This window comes from Octopus bimaculoides, chromosome 9 (genome assembly GCF_001194135.2).
Source record: "Octopus bimaculoides isolate UCB-OBI-ISO-001 chromosome 9, ASM119413v2, whole genome shotgun sequence".
Classification (NCBI taxonomy): Eukaryota; Metazoa; Mollusca; class Cephalopoda; order Octopoda; family Octopodidae; genus Octopus; species Octopus bimaculoides.
The window spans coordinates 22,060,545-22,072,626 of record NC_068989.1 but is presented as its reverse complement, the minus strand read 5'-3'; the positions used below and the strand labels follow the sequence as shown (position 1 = coordinate 22,072,626).

General features: G+C 36.6%; 1 protein-coding gene across 1 annotated transcript in view; it reads right to left on the bottom strand.

Moving 5' to 3' along the window:
* LOC106868019 (transient receptor potential cation channel subfamily A member 1) overlaps positions 1-12,082 on the bottom strand; it is a 143,923-nt gene that overhangs the window by 5,837 nt on the left and 126,004 nt on the right. Inside the window, exons 19-22 of the mRNA XM_052970331.1 lie at positions 7,611-7,790; positions 6,069-6,137; positions 4,722-4,832; positions 3,593-3,690 (exon numbers count right to left, since the gene is read on the bottom strand). Coding sequence (XP_052826291.1) covers positions 3,593-3,690; positions 4,722-4,832; positions 6,069-6,137; positions 7,611-7,790 — 458 coding nt within the window. The remainder of the gene's footprint in view (positions 1-3,592; positions 3,691-4,721; positions 4,833-6,068; positions 6,138-7,610; positions 7,791-12,082) is intronic.

The following is a 12,082-nucleotide window of genomic DNA, read 5'->3' as shown; positions in this document are numbered from 1 at the left end:
CATGTATGTATAGTATACTTTGACATGCACCTATGTATATTGTATATTGATGTATATGTATGTATATTGCATATTGAACAGGTAGGCATGTTTCAATAATGGACAAAGTGACACAGAAGGACGACAAAAAATTGCAGAAAGAACAAAAAACACAAACGCCTCATCAGTTCTCAATCAAACATCATCACAATTTCAACACCTTATGACAATATTCAGTTTGTCGGTATCAATAACGTCAACTGTTGAGGTACAGACGAGCGGACACGACAGACGAATAAGGACAGAAGTAAGTTGAAACAAGGGTAGTGATAAGAAAAAGTAAAGGCTGTTCTCCGAACTCTAAATAAAGATAAATTGCGACGATAACGGGGAAAAATAACAAACGAAACAACATGTACATGAATATATAGAATGTCTTTCGACTTGGCGACAAGATATTAGATTGAAATAGGCATATGTATGCCGAATAGTGATTTAATATTTATTTTCTTTTTAGTGAAGTTAGCATTAACACACTTAATGTACGAGCACAATAATTTAATCACAACAATATTTGTAAATTAAAGAGGGAAACCTTATTGAACAATGACAATCAAATCCAAACAAAGGTTAGGGAGACAACTTAAAATTAAAATGAAATTTTTTCAGTAAGGTGACTCATCAGAGTACTATATAACTGAAACCGGAAACAGATAATGGAACACAGAGTGGTAGGATAGCCTAATGTTTGGTAAATATTCTAACGTCTCCAGACATACAGTTCTATATTTAAGAGATGAGGAATTATGTATATTATATACATTTGACGAATATTTGTCCTTATATTGTTTGTTGTTAGCACAACGTTTCGGCTGATATACCCTCCAGCCTTCATGAGATGTCTTGGGGAAATTTCGAACCTGGATTCTCATTCCTAAGGTATTTATCGATGTTGCTGTTCTTTTTGTTGCTCGTGGGCAATTCTGGAGTGAATTTTAGGGCTTATGAATCAAATATTTTCCTATCCTCCCGTAATACCGGTTCCCATATGCTACTCATATCTACACTCAGTCTGATTAGGCAGTTGCTGTGTTCTAGCATATGTGCTGATTCTTTTGGTTGTCGTATTTTCCAGTGGTGTTCTCTGTCTATTATTTTAACTTCATCCCATAGAGGGAGGTGGTCTCCATTTTCCCATACATGATCAGCTATACCCAATTTATCAATACCTCCTCGTGTCACAGCTTTCCGATGTTCGTCTACCCTTATTTTGAGGAGGCGGTATATCTGCATGGGATAGAGTACATGCAGTCTTCTATTGGTGGTTTTACTCGAAGGAGAATTTTGCGAAGTGTTGCATTACTCTTGAATACAGTCCTGATGTCATATGGGCCGCATATCTTTTGCATCTTTTCGGAGAGGCCTTTCACGTACGGTAAACAGACTGTGGACAGTTTACTGGTTTCATCCTCTCTTTTCTTCATAATTGGAGTGGATAGTATGTTTTTGGGGTAGTTGTTGCTTAATAGATTGTTATTTAGCTTGATCATTTCTTCGTGGTGTGTATTACGATCGCTACTTATATTCTTTGTTCGATGTTTTAGGCACTGAGCAATCCTTCTCTTTACACTGTATAAATGGAGGGTATATCAACCGAAATGTTGTGTTAACAACAAACAATATGAAGACAAATAACCGTCAAATGTAAATAATGTAAATAATGTCTCCAGACATCTTTCCGTTTTATTAAACTTCCTCAGCGAAACATAGCCATTTAAGTATCTGCTAGATCAGTGGAAACAAAGGAATATGTTCATATTGTGTTGGGTTGTCCGGAAAGTTCGTGCCGATTTTTAAAGGAAAGAAAAAGGTCAATAAATACTTGCCATTGCATTTTTAATCAACCAAATATGAACCATTTTGTTGCACAATGCGTCTCCATCTTTGCTTTAACTTGAAAATACCCTCTTCCCAGATTTGAAGTGGTTTCATGGCAAAGAATTCATCAAGGTATTTTTTACGTTATCCAAGGAATTGAAAGTTTTACTATTAAGACTATTCTGCAGAGACCTGAATAAGTGGAAATCCGAAGGATCAATACCTGGTGAATATGGAGGGTGGGGTAACACATCCCAGCCGAGCTGCAGCAATTTTTGTCTGGTTCCAAAAGAAACGTGCGGTCTTGCATTATCATGCTGGAAAACAATACCCTTCCTGTTGGCCAATTCTGGACGTTTCTCTTGAATTGCTGTTTTTAACTCGTCCAGTTGTGTGCAATATTTCTCAGAATTAATTGTCTAGTTACTTGGGAGAAGCTCATAGTACAGAATTCCTTTTCAATCCCACCAGACACAAGGCAAGACTTTTTTAGGGTGAAGACCCACTTTTGGGGTGGCTAAGGGTAGCTCATGTCGCTTACTCCAGGATCGCTTTCTCTGAACATTTAGGTAGGTAATCCATTTCTCATCACCTGTCACAATTTGCTTTAAAAAAGGCGCGTTTTCATTCCGTTTATAAAGCGAATCACAGATGGAAATGCGACCCATAAGGTTCTTCTCACTCAACTCATGTGGTACCCAAACATCGTAGCGATTAGTGTACCCAAGAGTTACTAGGTACTCATGAACGACGGATTTTGATAGGTTGAGGCTTTCTGCCAATTCTCGGGTTGTGCAATGTGGGTTATTCTCAATGAATGACTTGATTTGGTCATCATCTGTAGTGGATAGTCTGCCTGATCGTTCTTTATCAATAAGGCTACAATCTCCAGCTCAGAACTTTGCGAACTACTTACGTACAGTTATTTCAGATAAAGAAACATCACCGTAAACTGCGCATATTTCTTTGGTTGCTTGTGAGGCATTTTTCCCTTTACGGAAAAAGAAAAGCATCAAGTGCCGAAAATGAACTTTCTTATCTTACATTTTAAAGGGTTACAGAATTAACACAGGCTATAGGAACATAAGCCTTCTTCCACGAAAAGATAGCTTAAACTCTGCTCTAAATGGAGGTGTAGTCAAATCATATTTTATGGACTCAACCATGTTCTAAATAAGTCGAAAGGTAAGCTACTATAAATCGGCACGAATTTTCCGGACAACCCAATATATCCCTTGGCATGACAAAATAACTTAAATCTCGAGGGAGATAACATCAACATGGAAAGTAAATAGTGAAGTAAGTGTTAACGTATTTTAACAGGTTGGGCACGATAGCTTGAATTAATCGGTGGTTTAAGGCAACGGAAGTTTCATTCCTACCACACTCAGTGATGGTGACAATATGAACCGTGGAGCTATACTTGTTACTTACAGTTAACTTTATCAGAGAAATCTCATACCAATTTTGTGAAGTAGAAGTGAAGCAACAAAATAATAAAAATAATAAAGATATGACAATAATTAAATACCTTATCTGAACACTAAACTTTTTTAAGGTATGTGAAATAATAAGTAAAAAGACAAAAAGCAAACAAACGCTTCACTTGAATTGTCCTTAGTTCGATTGACTACCTTCGTACCATAAGGTCTGTTCAGTCAAGAGTGACTTGGAGTTATTTCACAGTAGAAGTAACAACAGCAACAATGACCAAAAGAGAAAAGGCATTTTTTACCTTTGGTTCTGTTTTCGCATTTCCCAGTCTATTTTATCTGCAGATATCTCAATATTTTGGAATTTATCGTAGTTTGAGAGTTGAGATTGCTTCATAATCTGTGGAAATAATAATAAAAAAAAAGAATGGTGGTGAGAAGAACTAACAATGTAAGTGCTCATGTTTTTCCTTGGCAGAAATACATATTTTATCGGTATATTCTTGAGTATATGGTTGGCTCTCAACCTTATGTTATGAGTCCACTTGACAACAAAATGATGAAAAACTGATTGAAGGATTAGCAGTGTGGCATCAGCTTAGATAATTCTTGCCAAAATAAAGTCAATGTAGTGGACCATTTAATTAATTAATTAATTAATTTATTTATTTAGCCTAAGGAAGAAGGACAGTGCTTTTAGTCTTTACGACCTCTCAATGCTGATGCGACCAATATTCAGCTTAGACCTCAATAGATTGATGCATGTACGTGACGGGTAGGTTTTAAGAGGATAGCAGGTGTAGGATTGTTCAGTTTATTTTTTAAAGAAGTGGAGTAAAATACGGAAGGATGACGGGGGTGGGTGAGGATCAGTTGGGTAGTAAATTGTTTCTTAGTTCAGAGGAGCAGTAAATGTTTTAGCAGTGGTAAAAGCTCGACAAACGGGAGATTCAACAATTGATGGGAATAATGGGTAAGTGGATGGATGACTCACACAATATGGAACATGAGTCAAGATTGCTTGAATCAAAATGTCATGGGAACTCCCTGCTACAAAGAGTAGAGATCACCGAAGCAGCAATTCAAAAAGAGAAGACAAGAACTATGTAGGCTTGAGACTAGAGTGTTGGTGAGCATCATCATCGTCGTCGTCGTCATTGTTGTTACACCCAACACCACTAAGCCCTACACTAAATCAAGCCCTTCCTTCCCAGAACATAATGCTTCTGGAATTCTTTTCCTGCTCATATCTTTCTTGTGGGTATTGACTTACATTAACGATACCAATCTCACCAATCTGAAAGGGTCTGCAAAGGCCATGAATGCAGACAGGAAATAAAAGAAAAATGTAAATTAACGACTGAGATTCAACACAAACGTGGATGATTTAAGTAAAAGAACAGAAGAAAAAGAAGTAAAACAATTACTTACACTGCTAGAACATTTTCCTTTCTCGTTGGGGAAAACCCTATAAGTTTCTTTGTTGAACCGTCTCAGAAGTCGTTTTGGCAGCATTCTTTCAATTGATGTATGACTTGTTACCTGCAAGTATAAATAATGGTTTCTTACACAATCAGATCGAATCACATCGCAGCTGATCTTTTTACTGCACCAAGGAAATTATGTTTCCATTGGGTTTTCCACTTCATAATACTACGTATTTGGTAATTAGAGTAATAAAGAATAACAGGAGCTACTTTGGCGTGTGATCTACAACTTGAATTACTTTAGGTTACATTTTAATTTACTTATCAATTTCTAAAGGAAAGACAGTGAAATTTTGATTCGGTACCTCTACCAGTTAACTGAAGTACCTTATCATAAGAGAAAGATTGCAATGAATTTTGTTATTTAAACTAGTATAATAGGGGGGAAAAACCCCATTTCCGATGCGGATAGACCGATAAGTTTGGCAGCCGCGAGTTTTGCAACATAAAGTTGGCAAAATTTCACCATCTTCAATTTTTCTTCGAGCTTCTTTCATTTCTCCACCACAACGATGACATAGTGCAACATTTTCTTCATCATCTAAAAGGCCATTTCTTTGTAAAAATGCAACTGCCTTCGTCTCGTCGCTGATGACATTGTAAAAGTCTTTAGCCAACAGAAATTGAAAAATAAACTAAAAAGCAATCTAAAGCAATCGCCCTTTAACTTGTAGATCACACGCCAAAGTGGCATCAAATAATATTAGGTACCAAGTTAAGGTGGCAAGCCGGCTGAATCGTCAGCATGACGGACAAAGTGCTTAGCAGCATTTCGTCTGTCTTTATGTTTTGAGTTCAAATACTGCAGAGATCGACTCTGCCTTTTATCCTTTCGGGGTCGATAAAATAAGTACCAGTTGAACATTGGGGTCGAGGTAATCGATTTATCCTCTCACCCGAATTTGCTGGCCTTGTGCCAAATTTTGAAATTAATATTAAATATCAAAGTTTATCGTTGTATTTTCATGACTTCACCGGTATTTGTGAAACATGTAAGTTTGTTGGGATATTATTGAAGAGAAGTATAACCTGGAAAGCTTCCTTGTTATTTTCTCGAAGCCCACGAAAGGAATTGAACTTGACTCGGCTGTCAGTAACCTGGTATCCTAGCAACACTATCATCATGCTTCAGCATGTACGATGATTTTGCTCATGACTGCTATGAGTGGTAAATATCAAAACCGAATTGTTAATGTGCTAAGCATTTGTTTGTTGGGAAAGTCATTTGAGTGATCAGCTGACATAGAATATCAGCAGTAAAACAAAATCATATTTATCTGTTTTTACTTACCTGCATAGTAAGGCGTTTAAGACCTGCGTTTTTTTGAATGGATTCAATGTCTCCGACGGCTAAACCGATCTGGAAATGAGAAAGAAAAAAGAATAAAATGACTAGATCAATGAGATGGCTGGCAGATAAATAACATTTAAAGATAATATTGTCGACATTGTGATGGTGATGGTGATATCAACAGCAAACATTTCAATCTTGTTGAAGTCTTTTCAAATGAACCTACGCGATATTGGCAATTAATTTGACTTAATGAAATATCCGTTGAACATTGGAAGCTGAAGTAATTCGTTCCATAGTACCTCTCTTATTTCTTTACTACCCGCAAGGGGCTAAACACAGAGGGGACAAACAAGGACAGACAAAGGGATTAAGTCGATTACATCGACCCCAGTGCGTAACTGGTACTTAATTTATCGACCCCGAAAGGGTGAAAGGCAAAGTCGACCTCGGCGGAATTTGAACTCAGAACGTAACGGCAGACGAAATACCGCTAAGCATTTCGCCCAGCGTGCTAACAATTCTTCCAGCTCGCCGTCCATAGTACCTCTCTGTTCCTCTTTCTCTCTCTCTCTCTCTGTCTCCTTCAATTACCTACTTAACTGCATAACAATAGCTTTCCCTTCCTTCTTAATCTCACCATCACGATATTTCCCTCTACTAAACGCTTCTCTCTCTCTCTTTCTCCGATGCACACATGCACTTTACCCCCAGTCTTTCTCTTCTACCTCTCCCTTCAGCTAACCACTTCTCGGTGTAACATACGTAGTTATACTAGCATTTTAATATAGATTTTCTCAAAGATTAAAATCTACATATTCAATAGATATTGCAATAAAACGTTAATTTTATTTATTTGTTCTGAAAATCATAATCCCATAACGTGCCCAAGTTGCTGTATAGTTCAAACTTCAAAGAAAAATTTAAGGACGTGCGTGAAAAACGATATTTTCTTATTTTAGCCTAAAAACATGATTGAAACTACAGAAAATTGTAGTAAATGGAATCATTACTGTTATTTTCTTCCATTTCTTTATTGCCCACAAGGGGCTAAACATAGAGGGGACAAACAAAGGGGTTAAATCGATTACATCAACCCCAGTGCATAACTGGTACTTAATTTATCGACCCGAAAGGATGAAAGGCAAAGTCGACCTCGGCGGAATTTGAACTCAGAACGTAATGGCAGACGAAATACCTATTTCGTTATTGCCCACAAGGGGCTAAACATAGAGGGAACAAACAAGAACAGACGAACGGATTAAGTCGATTACATCGACCCCAGTGCGTAACTGGTACTTAATTTATCGACCCCGAAAGGATGAAAGGCAAAGTCGACCTCGGCGGAATTTGAACTCAGAACTTAACGGCAGACGAAATACCGCGAAGCATTTCGCCCGTTGTGCTAACGTTTCTGCCATCTCGCCGCCTTCTTTTATTTTCTTCATGTGTCGAACATCATTCTTTTCACCTACAGAGAGCAGGGAGAAAGAGCTTCAGCGATATGAAACCAACTCAAAGGGAAAAGAAACAAATACGTACCAGTAAGTTCATCAGTAGAAAAGGCATAAGGATGACGTACAAAATTAGTATAATGTAAACAGCTGTATAAGTGATGGTGTTTTCTAGGAATAGGTTGTGGAATGTGGTCGTGTAGTCTAATTCCAGCATCATCATTAAAGATTTCAGAACGGACGGAAAAATGCGCGAATAAGCTTTTGACTAAATAGAAGAAAAAAGAAAAGGAACTTTAAGGACGATGAAACCTTTTTAGACAATATAGAGAGAAAAACAAAACAAAACAAAACGAACAAAAACAAAAAAACCCAGATATTTGTTAGTAACTACAATCAGAATAAATTGAAATAGTAAACTGATGCAAACTGCATTCAAAGGTAGATTATCAAATGGTAAAGAATTGTTCGCTGTTGCCTGTTTCAAATGTTAAGTTGTATGCTAATTCCACAGACTAGGACTTTCACTTATCTTACCAGTTGAATACCCTGTCGCTGTTGTTGTTTTTTTTAAACTCCAAATATGCAATCCTATGATCGACGGCATCCTTGACCCATTCAAAACTTTGATTTCTCAGAGCTTTTTTTAATAATGTACATTTTTGCATGCGCACAAGTATCAAGTAATTTATTTAATTTGAAAATTTTCTGTTTTGGAGTTTTTAACTTGACGGGGAATATCCAAGTTTATTTATTACTATGTATTCACCATGTTTCTTCTTACAATGCAATCACCATATTTATTAATTATTTATCACCATGTATTCACCTCGTTTCTTATCGTCATATAGTCCCCATGTCTCTTGTTTATCGTTTTGTCTCTGTGGTTCAAGGTGTTAGCATTAGGCAGAAAGGAATAGAAAGGTTGAAAGTTCCCTTAGAATACTTCTCTTCTAATGAGAATAAGTTTAATATATATATTTCCTTCTTTTGTCTATATACAAAATTCTTTACCATTTACTCATTAATTGTTTAATGCATTTGTTTATCATTGGTGTTACCTTACTAATGGCTAATATTTCCCGGATGTATGCGGTGAAGTGAGAGGAAAACTGTCAAAAGCCTTCTAGTAGTCAATCCATCCCACACTCAGATCCTTCCTCGTCCTTCTACAGCAGGGGTCCCCAACCTCCGAACCACTGACCAGCACTGGGCTGGAGATCATTTGGCACCAGGCCGACAGAAAGAAAACATTTTAAAATTTTACTACTGTTTTATTGACTATCGAAGTCTTCAGGGTGCTTTTACATTATATATGTATTATATATGAAACACACACACATTATATATATCGTCAGTGTACTATATATCAGAAAAAGAAGCATACTCTAAAATATAGAGCAGTAATATAGTTATATGACCAGACATATACTTAACAGCATATATATATATATATAGTTAAGTTATATTCCGTTATGAACGTGGTAGAGTACAGTATAAAGCTCGTCTACCTTCAGAATTATCCAGTACTATCGGTAGTATTATTATATACTTTCAAGTTTAAATTTGGAGTCAAGAAATTGGAGTACGGTTGGACATTTATTTATTATTCGCTACAACTGTTTCGTCACAACGTAGTTCTCCAAGAGTACACGTATTTGATTATGCAACTGCTTGTTTGCATAATGAGGTCTAGTTGTGCTTTCTCAGGCGATATAGAAACAACATCATGCAAACAAACAGTTGCAAATTCAAATACGTGTGTTCTTGGAGAACTACGTTGCGGCGACACAATTGTAGCGAATAAATAAATGTTCAACCGCACTCCTTCTTGACTCTAGGTTTTTCAATATATATATACATATATATACATATGTGTGTGTGTGTGTGTGTGTGTGTGTGTGTGTGTATTATATATTTAATTAATAAATTATATACTACGCACTTTATTGTGTTTTGCTATGCACATGATCTAGCGGTCAGTTGTACAAAAAAGGCTGGGTACAGCTGTTTTACAGTCTTCAATTATTTGCTATATAACTCTACGGGATCTTGTAAAATTTCTTTCAACTACTTGAAGAATTTGAAAATTTTCTCCTAATTGTTTTCAAATTTTCTTCTTTTTCTACTTTTGATGGAGAAAATCGCATTCGTTTGCTCAAGAAATTAAATAAAGATGTTAAAAGTATTGTAAGTTATGTATATTTATTTAGCCAGTCGAATAACTCGATTGGTCACATAGCGGAAGTCGAAAATATCTATTCTTACGGTAACTTCAGTGTAGCGTTGTTTACTCACGAGTTGAGAATCCCTGTATGAACGGCAAGAAAATCAAAACACTATGGAAGCTTGAATGTTTTATAAAAAAAGAATAAGAATTTATTGAAAGAAAGCAATGAAAAAAAATGAATGTTTTTTTTTTATTAAAACAGAATTTAATGAAAGAAAACGATTGTTTCTTCAAAATTTAACAAGATTGTGCTATATATTCCAATGGTTTTTCAAATAGATAATATTTTTCGTGCCAACGGTACCACATAAACTCGCAGAGATATGAATTTGCTGGGGAAAATGAATACCACAACAGCGTTTATTCCCTCACTTAAGACAGGCTAAGTACTTTTTATTTGTTGAGTGTAAATCCCATCTTCCGAGTTGACAAACTCAAGGTCATGGTTCACCGTTCTATGCTGACGATACACTGAAATTGCTATGACAACAAATAGTTTCAACTTCTGCTGTGTGGCCAACTGGGTAATTCGACTGGATAAAATTATATACTTTCAAGTTTAAATTTGGGCATTCGTCGTGTGTGAATATAAAATTGAAGAAATTGGAGTATGGTTGGACATTTATTTATTATTTGCTACAATTGTTTCGTCGCAATGTAGTTCTCCAAGAATACACGTATTTGATTATGCAACTGTTTGTTTGCATAATGAGGTCTAGTTGTGCTTCCTCAGGCGATATAGAAACAACATTACGCAAACAAACAGTTGCAAATTCAAATACGTGTTCTTGGAGAACTACGTTGCGTCGACACAATTGTAGGCACTCCGTCTTGACTCTAGGTTTTTCAATATATATATATATGATTTTCATCATCAGCAAACAAAACTGCACCAAAAGTACATTTGTTTTGTAAATATTCAGCTGAAAATTTGAGAAAATTTAAGACCCAATAAATAAGTCTATTGCCTTTTAATCTTCTGAAAACGGAGTGTGTTTTTTTCTCGATTTCTATATATTCACTTATCGCAGCTAAGGCTTTGTAGGCTTTGAACTCCAACGGTGAAATTACCAGTTCGCAGTCTGAAATAAACCACATCATTTTCAGGTGAGCAACCTAAATATCAATCAATCTGTTTGAAGCCATGTCGTGGACATCATCTTGAATGTTTATGAGATTCGTGTGTTTTCCTCGTATGATAGGCAGTGCCTGCGAAGATCTAAGACAAGTGATTTCAAGACCACCGCGGAGAACACACATCTTACCTTTCGCCATAAGCCAGACCAGAGCAGAGCTCTGAAGGCATTCCAAGCAGGACATATCTCTACTCTCACCTAGCAAAATAAGGAAAAAGCTTCAACAACTTGCGGCGGTCTCTCATCTTTCAGATAACTAATGTCCGAGCAAATACAGTTAAGTCCTAATCTCCTTACCAGTGAAGATTTGATAATTTGTGTATGTATTCCCTTAATAAAATCTGTTAAACGTTCGCGCGTTTGCTTTGTTGTAATATAGCGTAGCCAACCTAATCTCATTTCACGATTGATTCAGTAACATCATCTCCAATAATATTGGTTGTGAGGGGAAGAGTTGATTACATCGACCGCAGTGTTCAACTGGTACTTATTTTATTGATCCCGAAAGGATGAAAGGTAAAGTCAATCTCGGCGGAATTTGAACTTAGAATGCAGTGATGGGCGAAATACCGTTAAGTATTTCGTCCAGCGTGCTAACGATTCTGCCAGCTCACCGCTTTATCATCTCCGATAATAATATAAACACAGCAAAACTACTCTTAGCGACAGCTTTGTAGACTTTAAGAAAGTATATCTTGTATCTGTAGTCATTAGAGTTAACTGGATTTTTTTTCTCTCTTATGGATTGAATTGGATTGGACTGAATCGTCCATATTCAGTCTACTGTAGGATGAAGGCTTCGGCATGTTTCCTTCACCAGCCACAGTCCGATGTGGCAGCCATGAATTTGAATTTTGTGATCATACTGATTTGATGATCCTATGTGCCATACTGTCTCAGCATGACTTGGCAGAGGGATGCAGTTTTTATACTCATACGCAGGAATAGTTAAGTCGATTACATCAACCTCCAATATTCAACTGGTACTTATTTTATTGATCCCGAAAGGATGAAAGGTAAAGTCAATCTCGGCGGAATTTGAACTTAGAATGCAGTGATGGGCGAAATACCGTTAAGTATTTCGTCCAGCGTGCTAACGATTCTGCCAGCTCACCGCTTTATCATCTCCGATAATAATATAAACACAGCAAAACTACTCTTAGCGACAGCTTTGTAGACTTTAAGAAAGTATAT